The 17,851-nt window shown below is 39.2% G+C and overlaps 1 protein-coding gene across 4 annotated transcripts in view; it reads right to left on the bottom strand.

Moving 5' to 3' along the window:
- The window catches only part of LRRIQ1 (leucine rich repeats and IQ motif containing 1), a 102,717-nt gene that overhangs the window by 13,034 nt on the left and 71,832 nt on the right, over positions 1–17,851 (bottom strand). For all 4 annotated transcript variants that reach the window (XM_082240933.1, XM_082240932.1, XM_082240934.1 and 1 more), the window contains 2 exons: positions 5,211–5,334; positions 2,028–2,088 (listed from right to left, as the gene is read on the bottom strand). In XM_082240933.1, coding sequence (XP_082097059.1) covers positions 2,028–2,088; positions 5,211–5,334 — 185 coding nt within the window. The remainder of the gene's footprint in view (positions 1–2,027; positions 2,089–5,210; positions 5,335–17,851) is intronic.

The raw sequence follows: 17,851 nt of genomic DNA, 5'->3' as shown, positions 1-17,851 counted from the left end.
GCCAAGACAGTGCAGATAGGGACTGAGCAGAAAGAAAAAATACTTTCTCAATTATTGCGGACTTGTGAGGAAATATTTCATTGCACCAGATGAGGTCCTGGTGGGCATACTGTTGGCCATGGATGCCATGCTGATGAACCCAAGAACAACCTATTTGATGAGATACTTTGGCTTTGCGTCCTATTTATTTATTTGCAACATTTATATCCTGCCTTTCTTCCATGGACCTCAAAGTAGGATACTTTAGTCCTCACCACAACTATGTGAACTAGGTCAGACTGAGTTTGCATGACCTGCCCAAGGTCATTAAGTGAGGTTTATTACATAACAGGGTTTGAAATCTGAGTTCTCCCAGTCCTAGTCTGTGCTTAAGCACTAAAACATACCTCTGGCAGAATGCTTATGGCCACAAAGTGGACACTGTGGTGCTGTGTTTCTGCTGCTGCACAGTCTACTGTACTGATTGTTATTTTAAACACTTATTGCTGGTTTTTATTCTTTTATTCTGCTGGGAGTCATCTCAAGTTTTCAATAAATGTTTTGAAATTAATATATTCACGAGGCAGAAGCTACCAATTAACATGCCTGGCTGTATCAAACAGGTCTTAAAGAAGTAGCTTGATCTCTTTGTGGGCTTATACAAAAAAGTAATCTGGGTTACTAGTCATTCAGACTGGGGGTAAAATTCATCCCTCAAACATAATTCAGAGATAAATCTGTATTATACTGTGAACAAAACCCATCCACATATTTTGTTGGTGTATTATGTTGTTCGTCAGAGGGGATGTAGCATACATCTGAGTAAAGTCAGTTTGCTATTCATACACAAGTAATTATTTTTGAGTGGTACTCTGTTGTTCACACAACTGGATTCAGCACCCACCCTAATACAGTGGTACCTCGGGTTAAGTACTTAATTCGTTCCAGAGGTCCGTTCTTAACCTGAAAGTGTTCTTAACCTGAAGCACCACTTTAGCTAATGGGGTCTCCTGCTGCTGCTGCGCCGCCAGAGCCGGATTTCTGTTCTCATCCTGAAGCAAAGTTCTTAAACTGAAGCACTATTTCTGGGTTAGCAGAGTGTATAACCTGTACATTGTCTATTCTCCCTGCACCTCAAAATCTGAGGTACTGCTGAAAGTCAATGTGCAATTGAACAAGTGGAACAAGGGCTCACAACTCATGTTTATTTCTAAACAGCCCTTTACCTATGTAGATCACAGGCTGGTTTACAAAGCAATCACATAAAATATAATGAAAAACTAAAAATCGCAGCTAAAACATTTCCCCCAATAGAATACTTCCAGTAATTTAGTAAGAACTTGAATGTTCATGCTAGTAAGACACTCTCCCTTATCTTCAAGAAGTCTTAATGAATAAATTAAGCTGGTGCCAAACAATAGTTACTGAGGGGGTTTATTGTAATTTTCCACAGTTGAGGTGCCAACACAGAGGAGGCCTTGCTTTGTGTCACCACACAACAGTGGGACTAAAAGTAAGGCCTCCCTGTTGATCTAAAAGTATGAGCAGCATTGCAGATGTGCTCCTTTAAGTAACTGTGTTCCTAGCCATTCCGGGCTTTTGAAATCAACACCTTACATTGCACTTGGCAGCTTATTGAATGCCAGTCCAGCTCCTGGCGGACTGGTAATGACACATGCAAAGGGGATAACCCACAACTGAGGGACAGATGACAAATGCAAAGGGCTTATGAATTATGTATATATGCAGATTTGATTTTACACAGCTGTAGTATTCAAAGAACGGTCTCACCCTGATCTCAGAAGCATTTATAGGACAATCATATGCATATTTACCCATAAGTAAGTCACACTGCGTTCAGTGGGGCTCACTGCCAGTTAAGAATGCACGGGATTGCAATTGTAATCATTTTTTAATGTTGTACACTGAGTTAATGTTGTGCCTTGAGATCTTTTGATAAAGGGTAGCATATAAATTTAATAATAATAATAATACATGTCCAGATTTTTAAAAAAACCAATTACCATGGTAAAAACAAAACATCTTACCACATGTTGAACTCTTCCTCCCTTGATAACTTCTGGATCTATCTCAGGTAAGAAATGTTTGCTATACAGTGAATGGAAAATGACAAATATGTCAGTAACAGAATAAAATGCATCAGAATACTAAAGCTAGTATCCAATGAACTATTTCAATTGCTCCAAGGGCTTTGGTATACCCAGTGAGATGTTTGCCTTATCTTTGAGCAACAAATTTAAACCACACAACACACTGCTTCCTCCCAGTCTTCTCCCTATTTCAAAAGTGATTTCCTAGGCAAGTCAAGTAGGGTCTTGTATGACAAACCTAAAGCTTCCTTGGGCACACATAAATATCACTATTAAACACTTTATGGAGAGCATTTTACAATTGTCTCATGGCAATGTATGAATACCATAAACACAGCTAAACATATTTTAATAGTATAAAACCCCCCAACTAAATATCGGTTTGAGAACAATACAAAATAAACGCTTAAGGCAATTACTAGGTCCTGTCCTTAAGTGTACATATTTACCTGTTGGCAAGCTTCACTGTAATCAATGGGACTTCTGGATAAACATATCTTTCCAACTCTACAATTCCATCATTCTATGATAGTTAGCATTGGGCTGTATGACACCTACTGCTTAGAAACTGCAGGTCGTCAAATGTTTAGCTAAATATCATTAAGAATTTTGGCTCTTATTTTCAGTGGGTTTAAGGAATATTATTTTTTAACAATCTGGTTCAAACAGATAAGGAAGTCATTCATTGCCAGAAAGTTTAAGATAAAATTCTCAAAATGCAAGTTCTTTAATAGCTAGAAATTTATCGAATTTACTAGTGTATTGAAAGAGTATAAATTACACCTATCATTATCCAATCTTATTCAAGCAGTCTATTATATAGCAGTAATCTTGGTTTTGGTTAGATAAGTCTATCAGTTATTTGACCACATGGCTTCTGATTCCTTTCCAGTTGATGTTTTGCCATCAAGTTGAGGGTAAGTAGGATCAGTCATAATACCTAAATTATCCTAACAAATGCTATTAACATTAATGTGCCACACACATCTACAGAAGTGATTTAATATGATTTAGACTGCAACAGTATACCTACTTATCTGGAAACAAGCCCAATTGAACTCAATGGCTTACTTCTGAGTAGGCATATATAGGTGTGTGTTGTTAGAAACAACTGAGATTGCATAAATGACATTTGACCTTAATTCTAAAAAAACTATTGTATTTATCTTCTCTAAATGCTTTTATGAAAATTAAAACCAGGGAATAAAATAAAAACTAAATTGTAATATCTGGGCCCCTCTGCTAACTTACAGAGCTCAAGATTGAAAATACTATAGTTTATGGTTTTATCTTTTCACCTGGTTTAAAAAAAACCCCACATATTTTTCAAGGGTAAGTATGGTACTCATGGGTATAAAAAACCTCCTCATTCTATAAAATATTGTTTAAAAGGTTAAACTATACATTGAACTTCTATCTTTTTCTGAAGACTATCATGAGAGCCTGGATAGCTCCGTTGGTTAGAGTGTGGTGCTATTAATGCCAAGGTCACAGGTTCGATCCTCGTATGGGACAGCTGCATATTCCTGCCTTGCAGGGGGGTTGGACTAGATGATCCTCAGGGTCCCTTCCAACTCTACAATTCTGTGATTCTATGATTACTTGAGGATTGTTGCTTTAAATAATATTCAATACAAGTGAAATTCATTTCTAAGATGTTCTAACGTTGTCTGGCATCTCACTCCTAAACATAATTAATTGAAATATACTATCTTGTTCCAGGCAATAATATTTTGGGGAGTATCTGTTGTCACTGACTTCCACTTGATACGGTTACCATTGCTGTTAGGTAAGCAGCTGCTCACAATGTTTAATTCAATTTGGCATGGGATTGGCAGATAGCGCCCTACAAAATCATGCTATTAACATCCTTACTGAGAAATCAATCGTGGCACTTTGTCCCTGGGTCCACTGCACCATTGATCTCAATACAAACAGATTGCAAAAAAGGGAAGGGAGGGATCTGTTTAGAGCTATTATTACAAGTAAGTAGGATATTTGCGAACCAGAGCAGCGCACGGAAATGCCGTTTACCTTCCGGCCGGAGCGATACCTATTTATCTTGCACTTTGGCGTGCTTTCGAACTGCTATGTTGGCAGGAGCAGGGACCGAGCAACGGGAGCTCACCCTGTCGCGGGGATTCGAACCGCCGACCTTCTGATCGGCAAGCCCTAGGCTCTGTGATTTAACCCACAGCGCCACCCGCGTCCCAGTAGTGTTGCATTGTAGTGCGCACCTGCTTCCTGGGACAGAATTGTGTGTGCTATGGGCTGATGCCAATTATGTGTACTAGTTTCTCTGATATTCCACCAATTGGAGCCTGTCTCTTGTACTTTAGCATCTTTATTAATCGTGACCATGTTTTAAAAAAGCCCACCTGTATGCCTTTTGTCATTTAGCTGTCCCCCCACCGACAAGAAAACTCTGAGGAGTGTTTTTTTCTGATCTGAAGGCAGAATTGCCTTGCATCTGCAGGTGTCATCTGCCTGACAGCCTTGATAACTATCCTCAGAGAAACTCTCTTTTGACTTCTGAAGAACCACCACTTACACAAAGATAAATCATTGAAGCTTAAAGGGAAAGCATTTCCTCAAATGTGAAGACCTGAAATTTTGTTGTTTTTTTTAAAAAAATCAAAAGCTTTGTATTATTTCTGCTCCCTTTTTCCTTGTGTATTTCTGTAAGATATATTGTCCACTCTAGCCCATGCCTAGTTCAAAATGCCATCTGCCATGCCTCAGCATATCGGTGCACTATTTAGTGTACCTGGTTAGCTATTAAATTACAATGATTTTGAATGCATTCTGTAACTTGGAGAAAAATATATGTTTTCCTGCATTTTTCATAAATACAACTATTTGGGTTTCTGACAGAAAAAATATTCATGGATATTATGAAGTGATATTTCATGCTGGCATGTCATAGCAATTCACTAAGGTTTGTGGCAGAATGAGATGCAGAATTTATTAAATTAATTCTCAACGGGAGTGTGTTTGAAACTTGGCAATCTGGCCTTTGGCAAAAAAAAGCATATTTGTTTTAGGACAATTAAGATGGGTTTCATGTTACATGATGTGTTATTACAATCCAAAAATCTAATTTAAAGGCAATGATCTCACCATTTTTCATTTCTGGGGCTAGTTGCTTCAAAATCCCAAACCTGTGTATGAAGCCATTGGTATGTACGTTCTTTGTTCCTTTCCATCTTATCCGCGGAACCATAAGCAAATGCTTCTTCCTTACCTGTGGATGAGAGATATTTTCAAGTTCTAACCTTTTGTTGGAACAAATGCCAAACAAACAGCACTGATTTACAGCAGAATGTTATGCAGGTTTATGGGGCAGTGAGACAAAATGGCCTCAACAAGACTTCTTAATAAATATTCATAGGATTGGGCAGATAAGGTGGTAAGTAAAAACAGAAAAAAGACAGAGCCCGTATTTTCTCTCTTACTTCCTTTCTCTGTACTTTGTAGCACACAGAATATTTGCAAAATAAGGCTCCATATAGAAACAGAAAGTACAAAATGTGTCTGTGAAAGGTTAGTAGGGCTACTAATAAGGACCAGTTAAGTAAACAGGTATGTAAATAAGCTTCTATAATTGCCTTCCCTTTGATTATACCCACACAAGATTTCCTCAAAAAACATTCCAAAGGGCAGGTCCCCTCCTAGTGGGGGCACTGAATAGCTGAGGTTTAACTGTGTCTTCTGCCTAGGGATGGCAGAGGATTGCCACAACTCTCATGCTTGCCTGAAGTCCGAAATGGAAATGAAGCAAGCAACTATGAGTGGCATTACTTTTTTGCTGCTTTCTTTTTTAATCCACAAACATTACACAAATTATCACATTATTTTCTGCATAGTTTCTGTGTTTCCTTTTCACTGAAATGCCTTGAAGTTAATTGCACAATTAATTGCACGTAATTATGTTTGTTTCAGGCTTTCAGCCATAGTGGGTAGTAAGACAAATAACCCAGGTTTTAATAGAAGCCTAACTGTAACAGAACAGAAAGCTCTGATTGTGATGAACACTGGATGGGACAGGAATTGCTGCCTCCTTATATGCCCACTGTGCCATTTCTGAGTTTTTACTGGTGGTCAGTTTTATTCTACGAGTCTTAGCTGGTTCCAAGGTGTGGTTAGCACTCAGATCTGGCCCTCTTCCTCTTCTTTCCAGTCGCCTTTGACTGGATCTAACTATCCAGGGGTCATTTACCTTTAACTTTTACCCACCAACCTTACTACTGATGAGCTTCTATCTCCTGATCCTGCGCTGTTCTCAAGGGATCCAGGACCTTACTCTGTTCTGCTTCTTCCTATTTTATGTTTGTTCCCTTGAGTGACATCATTTCTACTTTTCATGTGCACCTGGGCCATGGCTAAATAAGATGGACTCTGCATTGGGGTGGCTTGGGATGTAGGATGTACATGATGGACTGCGGTGACAGAGCTTATTTAGAAGGTGTTGTAATTGCAGTTCTACGAAGATGTAAAAGAAAAAAAAGTGGAGGGAGATGGGGATAGCTTCTGATATCAGAAACTAAATCCTGGTCAAACTCAGTACATGTACAAAAGAAAGGTGAATTTGCAATATAGAAGGAACAGAAAGAAAAGAGCACCACATCCAAACATGTGTGAACCAAATACAGTACCAGACAGAAGTGAGGTAATCTCCTGTGCAGACATTGCTTCAGAAATGCAGCAGACACTCAAAAAGTTACTTACCAACTCACAGCAGCTGGTAGAAGTCAACTTAGAAAGAAGAAATTCACATCGGAATATGTGATATTATATGTTAAAGATCTCTATACGTAGTGTAGACCTCTTGTTTCTGGCCTTTTCAGACCAGAAAAGCCTGAGTCTTCTGGCTGATTTTGTGATGTGTAGAAACACTCAGTGTAAGGTGGTGGAATGAACTTCCAAATTCATTCCTGATTTTTCATACTGTGAACTTGGAGCACTGAATGTAATCAAGTCATATCTCCAGCACCTGTTTCCTAAAATCTATGTATTATCAGGATGATCTGTTGGAGCATTTAATCCCTTGGGATGATTATGTGCCATGGGAAAGTACCCTTTGTGATCACCTTGATTCTCTAGAGCAAAAAGAAACCATATTCTCTGTACTTTAGCCTGCTCTTAATTTCTCTCTCTCTCTTGCCACCAGCAATAACATTTTCATAGCAATGCTTGTTCTGTCTCAAGACATTTTGGGAACGTTCCCAGTCATTTTGTTAACAGAGTAACAAAAGACACAGACATTTAAGGCAGCAATCACATGCACTCTTACTTGGAATGAAGCTCTAGAATGACTTACCTCTGAGGAAACATACACCGGATTGGGTTGGATTTACTAAAGACAAAATGCTAGCAAGCTTAGAAGTATAATATACCCCATGTGCAGGCTTACATATTAGTCATCTTGTATTGTGTTCCCCACTTCCCCAGTGGTGAAAAGTTGCATAGGCAATGCTAAATGGACTTCGTTTACTTTGGATGAGAGTGCCGAGACTTATTGTATCATTATGATATTGGCTTTATTTACAAATAATTATTTACAAATATACAAATTAACCCTAAGTGGAGGCAAAGCTGATCTGGTAACCCACATCAGATTTGCAGAGATGCCAATTCACAGCGTGCTTTCCCCTTCTGTCTCAAGTTCACACAAACACACACACACCCCTCTGCCCCCTCCTCTTAGTTGGTATGCACACTTCTTCAGAATCGTTAGTCAATAGTTGTCACAATATCAATTATTTAAGAACATGGCTTCCTGTCATGCTGTATTTTAAACAGCTCATTGCTGATGACAGCCCTAAATGAATGTATCTAAACAGGCAAACCCTTGGAACATTTGCTTCAATTTAGTATTTTAAGATGTGACCATGACCACACTGTACAACAGATCATCTAGATTTCAAACCAAATCGTAATAGCCTTTCCATTTGATTTTACATCTCAAAAACTAAATGATCAAATGACGTTCTTACAGTGACTCACCAGGAGACCTCTCCATCTGGCAGCTGGCTTTTGGAGCTTTTACCTGGTGCCAGACCAAAAGAGATTGACTGTGCTGCTTCTGTTCTGCATAGCCAGCTGACCAGTAGCCTACCTGACTGAACTGGCAGAGGCAGTCTCTGGTATGGTGATGGAGAACTCTAGGACTATTGCCCATGCCTTTGCAAGGCTACTTTCCCCCGATCCAGCTTGAGACTTCATTATTTATTTATTCTATTTAAATATGTACAAATTGCACTTTCACAGAAAAATGCAGTATAATGAAGTGATATCTCATGTGGTCATTGGCCTGACCCACAGGACAGGACATTCCCTGGATTTGGTGGTCTGGAATTGGAGTGGTGCTGGCTCTATGACTCTAATGTCATGATGAGACTGCTTCCTGTTGAACTTTAGGGCCACTCTATCAATTTTCTCCTGCAGGGGTGGGAGACCAATTAAGATGGACTCTCCTAAGAGTCTTATGGGTTTCAATGGATTCTTTAATTTTCTGGAAATTTTCCAGTGGACAGAGCTGGCGATCCTGTCAAGGCCTCTGTCTCACTGTATGGTGCTGAAATGCAGAAGGCTAGCAACACAATTGCCTTATAGCACCCCCTTTGATGCTATGAAGCACATTCAGCCCCCTGGCATACTGGGGAACTGTGCGTGGAAAAATAGACCAGTTCACAAATAAAAGTGCAGCTGATTTAGCGCACGTATGCCTACTTATGATCGATGAAGAATTGATGCTTTTGAATTATGGTGCTGGAGAAGACTCTTGAGAGTCCCATGGACTACAAGAAGATCAAACCTATCAATTCTTAAGGAAATCAGCCCTGAGTGCTCACTGGAAGGACAGATCGTGAAGCCGAGGCTCCAATACTTTGGCCACCTCATGAGAAGAGAAGACTCCCTGGAAAAGACCCTGATGTTGGGAAAGACTGAGGGCACAAGGAGAAGGGGACGACAGAGGGCGAGATGGTTGGACGGTGTCCTCGAAGCTACAAACATGAGTTTGACCAAACTGTGGGAGGCAGTGTAAGACAGGAGTGCCTGGCGTGCTCTGGTCCATGGGGTCACGAAGAGTCAGACACGACTAAACAACAACAACAAATGCCTACTTATGGTGGCAGTGAAGAGGGCCTGCTTTGCTGCCTCTCTCATGAAATTTACTCTTCTAGTATATAGGTTAAAAAACATTGTTCAACACCATTCTAACTACAGTGGTACCTCTGGTTACGAACTTAATTCATTCCGGAGGTCCGTTCTTAACCTGAAACTGTTCTTAACCTGAGGTACCACTTAAGCTAATAGGACCTCCTGCTGCTACTGTGCTGTTGGCACACAATTTCTGTTCTCATCCTGAGGTAAAGTTCTTAACCCAAGTTACTCCTTCTGGGTTAGCGGAGTTTATAACCCGAAGTGTTTGTAACCCGAGGCGTTTGTAACCAGAGGTACCACTGTACTGGTATTTTGTGACGTAGGAAAAACAGTTAAATATGAACCTATAGTAGTAAACATATTTTCTGGAACTTAAGTAGTTAATAAAATGACCAAATAATGTGACTGTGGAAAAAGGGGTTGAGTAAAATGGGCATATATGCTAGAGACTGAACAAATGCTAAAAATTCAACTACTGTTTAACTTTTCTGATTTATAAGTATAATTCACCTCCCACACAAAGCATCAGTACTACTGCTGCCAGGGTAAGATTAATAAAGAAAGTAGTCATTCAGTCCATGCATCCTGGATGAATTTCAGATCTCTCTAACACTGTGCCAGCATTCAGATCTAATGTTCAAGGTTTGTTTTTTTGTTTTTTGTTTAAACAGGCTTGAGGTTGCATTAAGAAAAATGGAAGACAGGTATCATGGCAATCTTATTTGTGGTCTGAAAGCAATGCATAGTAATTTGGATTTTTACTTAAAAAGGTAAGTGGCTTATACTTTGATCATAGTGATTTGCACCAGGCAGAAGTCTTAGAAAACAAAGCATACATTAAAGAAAGTGCTTATATAAAAAGGAAAATCAGATTGACTCAGTGTATTTCTTCTATTGTACCTTTACTTTCTAAATTATCGTATTTTTCTGTGTATAAAACTAGTTTTTTCCCCTAAAAATAATGTCAAAATTCTGGGGGTGTCTTATGCATGGATAAATCTCCCCCATTTTCTTAAATTGGAGTCCCCCCAAATAGGGGACGTCTTATACATGAGGACGTCTTATAGACGGAAAAATACAGTAATTTTTCAGGGTCATTACGGCATACTATGAAATAGGGACAATTACAATAAGGTATATACATGCACATCATTTAAGCTTATTACAAACAGCTACTCCCATTAGTCCAATATATGTTAATGTATAATTAAACTAGGAATAGTTAACCTGTGATCATCCCTGATCAATTCTAGGAGCTAGAATTCAAAGCATCTGAAGGACCACGTGTTAGCCATTCACAAGTTAAAACAACTATTGTGGATACTTCACGTACAAAGCATGTAGTGCAAATGATTTTGCAACGGTACACATTTTTGCACTTTCAGGAATCACTCCTGTGCCTAAGTAAACAAGAAACATGCAGTGTGCTTGTAAGAGAACTTATGAATATTATCTGTGGATAGATCCCAGATCTTGAATATTCATGTTGAAATTTCAGAGATCATGGGTCTCATTAAAGCAGAAAAATATGGGAGCTGCTTCTTTACACATAATAATGCCCATGTTGTAGTGTACCCAACCCAAAGGCTCAGAAAGACTCCTGTACCTGGAGGAACAGCCAAAGCATAAGTGAACCAGTTGAAAAGCATAAAGACTTGACTAAAATATAACTGTTTATTAAATATAATTTCTTTGATAAAGAAAGCATTCATGCCAAACTGACCGCAGTGCAGCTTGATAAATCAGGACCTAGAAAGTTGTGAGTAATCACCAGAAACATGGGCTCCCCCCTCACCCTCCCTTCACTGGCATGCCAATTCTGGTTGGTTTAAACTACAGTTTTCCTTTATGTAAGAGGGAACTGTGGTTTAGTGTCACTTTACTATGGTTTGAATAGATTTATGGTTCTGGTTAGGGAACAGACATTAGACCACAGGAGGCAAAGGGAGGGGGTATGCTATGGTCTAGCAAGAAGGGAATGAATCTCTGAACTGGCCCAATGACACTTACATGCCAGTTTTATGATTTGCAACAACACCGGAGCATCCATATTTGTATTGTCTATGCCTTGCATACTTTGGCTGTTGTGGTGGAAGAGCCAGTGTGAAACTGGAGCACATATGGTGGAAGTAGAAGGAGTCATGATGAGAAAAAGTTGCAGAAAATCATAATGGAACCATTTTCATTATGCAAGAAAGAAGCACTTTATGATACAAGGTTAAACAATGAATGAGTGGCAGCGTAGCTAAAACATTGTAATTTGCTACTTAGGCAATGTGGTTAGCTATACTATACTCAAAGATTTACTACGGACAGTGGAGTAAGTTGGATAATTTGCATGGCACCAGAGGGGATGGATGCAAAAAAAAAGATGCATTTAGCAACATTTGAACTATAATACTTGGATGACTGCTGTTAAAAGTACAGGTAATGCGTTCTATGCAGTATTTGAGGAAAAAGTAAAAACAAACAAACACAAACATTAAAATCTTAATATGCATTTTGCAATGGAATACCTAATAAGAAAGTTGTTTATATATTACATGACTATGATATATTTCCATTTGCAAAATGCAGATTTAAAAACCTCCTCAATTTCAAAGAGCGCACCGGTTACAGAGCACCGTGACAGCTCAAGTAAATTGTAGCATATATAGCCTGGACTACTAGGAAAGTCTGACAAAAATCTAAGAAAGCAGACCTGGCTAAGAGTCAGGAGTCATGCTTATTATATAGAAGTCCCAGGGGTATCTTTCAATCAGAGGTCACAATCGAGGCAACAGAAGCAGTGTCACGATATCAGAGAAAGGGCCAATTCAGACCTGCTCCCTGACAGTCACTGAGGTCAGGGCTTGCGGCAAATCATTGTATTACAAGAGAATATTCCCTGTACACTTTTAGAGCTGTCATCTGAACAAACAAGGCCAGGTCATCTGTAGGTTAAACAAGAAACCTTTGCTGACAGCATAAACCATATATTCTCTTTAATTCCTTTTTAATTTTCATACCTGTATCATACATTTTAAAATGAATATTCTTTGTTTCCACTTTATTCACTTCAGTAAGAAATATTTCCTTACTATAATGGACTGTTCACCATCTGCACAATTGTTAGGCAACTATTTAAAAAGAAATGTGTATCTGCAGTTAAGGTCTTAGTGATGGGGAGGAAAAAGGACAATAAACATGGTTGATATATTCAATATATTTTGCGATGGACCTCATTGACAGTTAGCCTGATGTAGCACAAACAATCCACATATGGAAGCAGGGTTCTGCACACAGAACTGGATCTGATACTCTGCATCTTTGGTCAGATACCCTCAAATTTGGAAAGCTGTGCTAGACAGGTTAAAACCTGCCATAAGATGATTCATGTTGGACCAGGGTCCATGTGTGCATCTCCCAACACAGGGATGGGAAATCTGTGGCCTTCTGTAACCATTGGCCATGCTGGCTATGGCTGACAGGAGACGGATTCCAAAAACATCTAGGAGGGCCACAAGTTCCCCATCCCTGCCGTAATAAATGGATAGTACACACTAAGGGTTGAAAGTGCTTATCACCAGATTGGAGAGGCAAAGTCAGTTCAGGTCTTCCTTATCCTCCCCACCCTTACACATGTGATGGATGTCAAAGCTGACCTTGCTAGTGCCCTGGTTTGTTTGGATTTTTTTGTTATTTATCTATTTATTTTGCTTTTAGATTGCCCTTATATTGACCCCAAAGGACCTTAGATCAGTATAAAAATTACAACAACAATTATGTTAAACCACAATTAAAATATAACAGGCACTCAATGAAAAGGGTTCAGCGGCAGAAGTTACACCTTTTATTTGCATATTCTTATGTTGAAGATCTGTAGGTAGATAGTGGCCATAAAGGTGCAAATGAACTAGTTGATTTGGCATGACTTGCAAGTAGTTTGCAGACTGCACATGTTAATAGTTTCCAATGCGAAGAATTTTAATTTGGGAAGTGTATGTTAGATATAATACATGCACTAGCACTTATTAGAGAAATGTCAAGGGGTTATACTGCTGTACAATCCCATTATTAAATATCTGAATCATTTGTAGCCATGCCTACAATTTCTCATAAAAGTTTCTAAATCTAGTGTACTTACCTTCTATTTGTGCAGATTAACTGAAAAGTGTAAAAGGTATATGACTTTGTTCCTTTTATTTAACAGCACCACATTTTCAATATCTAGGCTTCAATTTTGCAGTCTTCTCACAGTGTTTTGTTTAAAATAACATTTCACATCATCAAAAGGAATTATAATATGTGGGTGTTCCACAACTTTATTAGTTACAAAAAGAAAGAGCATTAGCTTGTGTTCAATATTAAAAACTATGTCAAAAGGAAACAACCTTTTGGGAATGCTGTAACTCTCTGACCTCATTAGGACAATCAGTCCTTCATAATGCTATAGTTAACATCCAGGGCATAGAAAAATCAGACACCCCCCCCCCCATAAAACTTGCAGTCAATCACATTATGATATGCCCATATAAGGATTGTCCATGTCCTAATCCATACACTTAACATTATTGTAGGTACTAAGGCAGGAGCATATTAAGAGGTAAGGTAGGAGGACTACATAGGAGGATTGTTCTAGAAAAAGAGATCAGGATTGGGTCATGTCAAGACACAGCATCTAGTACCCAAACATGAGCCACACTGGATGCATTCCCTGACAGATGGTCAGCTGACCATTCACTGTACATATGTGTTTGAACAGATGATTAGCACTACAAAAGAAAACAATGCTGACCATGTTTGATCACTGCTGAATACAAAGATGTTCCAGTTTATGCAAAATGCAAGGATGTGTCAATTTAAGCATGTTGGAGGAAGTTAAGCGTTCTTAAGTGGGAGGCAGACATTTCTTTCTGTGCTGCATGGTTACAGGGTAAGTGTATCTAAAACAGACCACAGACCAAGTCAGTGGGATGATAAATGACACAATCTCAGCAGCAGCAACAATATGTCAATGGCAGCAATAAGATCTCAATAATATATGAACTGTTTGAGAATTTGTACACACCAACATGTGTTTGCGAAATCTATCTTCATCATTTATATCCTGTCCATCTGCCAACACTTTCTACGTGAAATAATTAAGGTTTACACACAAGAATATAGCTTTCCATTCTAGATTGATTTAGTGCAGCATCCACATCATAGTTCTATATGCACAATCTCCAATGCAGATTAAAATTCTCATTCCACACAACCAGGCTTCACACAGTGCAGATTAAAAGAGTGTGGGAAGTTCCACTTTTAAACTACTGTTTAGCTACCTTCTTTATGAATGCCAATAGTTAATATGAATGCTAGGGTTATCAATCTACTATTGGGAACTATATGTCTTTCTTAAATATGAATATATATTTGGGGCCAAACTTGACAAGACACCATTCACATAATTAGCAACTGGGTATGAATAGTTAAAAAAAGTAAAAAGATGACATGACCTCACCCCCATGTGCTGATGTGGGTGGTAATGAGAATTTAACCCATTGCTCCTGCTACAGTCCCATCCATGGGTCCTACATGTCTGCTACAGTGGTGCCTCACAAGATGAAAAGAATCCGTTCTGCGAGTCTCTTCGTCTTGCGTTTTTTTCCGTCTTGCGAAGCAAGCCCATTAGCGGCTTAGCGGCTTAGCGGATCAGCTGATAAGCAGCTTAGCGGGTCAGCTGTTAAGCGGCTTAGCGGATCAGCTGATAAGCGGCTTAGCGGATCAGCTGTTAAGCGGCTTAGTGGCTTGGGAAAAAGGAAAAAAACCCCACAGGAACTTGCAATACATTTTCGTCTTGCGAAGCAAGCCCATAGGAATTTCGTTTTGCGAAGCACCTCCAAAACGGAAAACCCTTTCGTCTAGCGGGTTTTCCGTCTTGCGAGGCATTATCTTGTGGGGCACCACTGTATTTGTGTCCTATTATTACCACAAATGATGGTTGGACAGTGTTCTCGAAGCTACCAGCATGAGTTTGACCAAACTGCGGGAGGCAGTAGAAGACAGGAGTGCCTGGCGTGCTCTGGTACATGGGGTCATGAAGAGTCGGACATGACTAAATGACTAAACAACAACAATTGCCACAAACAGGAGCTTTTCTTCCAATACAAATAGTAGGCACAGGTTTCCAATCCAGACTAGATTAGAGTAAAGCAAAGGGGTTAAGCAACCTCATTCCATGAAATAGGATGATGGTCTAGATTAGGACCTGTGCCTCACCATTCAAAGAATTGCTAACTGCATTACCTCAGTTATCTAGCTGGAGTTTCCATAACTGACCTTTATGTGTGAAAAAAAGGACTTAAAATAACTAATCAAAGCATTTCTTCATTCACTGAGACTGTGCAGAGTGTAGGAAGAAAGACAATTAATGAGCTGAGGAAAAATACAGTGACATTTGTCTTTGTATTTAAGAAGTCCAAGCATTGTAATACTTTATTCAAACTTTCTTGCCAAACACCCTATACTTCCTCATCTGTCCCCTGCACATTCTCCCCTGAGCCAAACCTATTTGAATTTAAGTTGTTACTAAAATTATCTGTCTTTTGCACTCTAAGACCTAGGTCACAACCTTATTTAGGGGCAGGAAATAGTTATCAGGTCACCGACTGGTCAGATGAAAAGGATTCGAAATGCTTCAGCACTCAGCGATTTATTTCTCCAAATGACTGCCTTATGGAGTATAAAATATTTTAACATTCTTCCTTCCCTTCCATCTATTCTTTGTGTGGGGGTATGGAAAAATCACTGAACTTCATACCATGAGGAACAAATTGGTGAAAAAGGAAGTACATTCAAAACAATCAAAATCAAATATTTTGTATTGCCTGATCTACAGTGTTTGTTTAGATTTTAAAATTGTGATCTGTGGTGGCAGGAAAAACCACATACACTCCTACCAATGAACATAGCAGCTTGTTTACTGAAAAATAAAAAAGCATGATTCATTTTTTTAAAATGCAACTTCTGGCTTAAGTATACTTAGGATTGCAGGCGACTGATTAAGAGAGTAAGTTCCACTGGACCTAGTGGGTGACATCAAATGCTGCCATTCTGTTTGATCCACTAGACCTCTACTCGTATATGAGAAGAGTAGGCAGAAAGCTTTCTGCTACAGTCTCCTCCCCACACTTGAAAATAAGCTTCAGACAATTGGGAAACTGTCTGGAACACCATAGAACAGTATAGAGGGCTGCACTAGAAATTGACAAAAAATGCCTCCCCTTGTAGGCACTTCTGCTGGATCAAAAAACATTCTGCAAGTGGAATGGCAACACTGGATTTACTTCTGAGTAAGCATGCCCAATCTTGCATTTGATGGTGGAGCCATTGCAAAATGCAGAAGTATGCATGCTGGGCTTTCAGTGCTGATAGAAGCGCTCACTCAATGGACATTACTACACCTGAAAGCAGTCTTTGTCTTAGCTTGACTGATATGCTACTATAATTAAAATAGATAATCTGATTTAACTAATCTTATGAATCCTCCCAGACACAATTTTGCAAGTCGATCCCGGGACAATGAGAGGTACCATCTTTATACTGCTCATGCACCTGAAAACCAAGTACCACATTATAAAATAAGAGGTATGGGAGCATTCCCCAAAGTCTGATATCTGAAAATGTAATATAGAAAAGTACATGTGAACAATACTGTGACTTCTCTGATGTATTTCCATGTAGACTGCTGAGAGAATAAGACCTACTAAATTTATATTTTCCTGTAAATATGAAAACAATTAGGTTGCATGTGCCATCCGTTATTCTCAAATATGGAAGTACTTCTGTGTCACTAGCCAGTAACAGAGGAAAGAACTATAGCAGGCAAATTTATTTTGGTTTTGAATTTAAAAGCTAAATATCATAATACTAACAAGGAAGAACCAAACAATTCATTGTCCAACTATAACGTCTGTCTCTCTCTCTCTCTCTCTCTCTCTCTCTCTCTCTCTCTCATCTTTCTGCACAGGAAGACATTCCATTTCCAAGAAGACTTTTAAGCAGATATCTTTCCCAGTCTACATCTGTATTAGCATTGTTTTTTGCAGGCTCAGTGCAGCCAAACTGCAACTTCTACTTCCTATATTTGTTGCAGTCACCCTTTCTTCTTGGTCTTCCATTAGCCTCTATAGTACTTTGCGAGTCTTGGGTCAGCCCTTTCTCTTCCCCATATTTACCTTTTGCCCAAGTTTCACCCCTGACACACTGTAAAAGACTTTTTATGACTTATGACTTCATTTCTCTTATGGGCCGGTTGGAGGTGCTGACCAGCCTAAGACATTTAGTTGTCCTCCCCTCTTTGAGGAAAGTGGATCCTGCCCATGAGAGCAACGAAGTGCAAAGGTCATTGAGGTCTGCAGGCACCTAACGACACACAAGAGTCTATAAGCTTCACTGACCTGATCAGAGCGGGGGTGGGAGAGCGTTTAAGAATGAAAATGCTTTTGCAAGAAACCTAGTAATCCTAAGACTGCAGTACTAAGATCACTAACTGCATCACCGGTAAAGATAATAAATGGTCCCATAAAATTTTAAACAACCAGGCACAACTACCTGTTTTATAGACAAAT

The sequence above is a fragment of the Podarcis vaucheri genome (assembly GCF_965113315.1).
Source record: "Podarcis vaucheri genome assembly, chromosome: 10".
NCBI lineage: Eukaryota > Metazoa > Chordata > Lepidosauria > Squamata > Lacertidae > Podarcis > Podarcis vaucheri.
The sequence above is the reverse complement of the archived record's forward strand: the minus strand, read 5'-3'. Positions and strand labels throughout refer to the sequence as shown.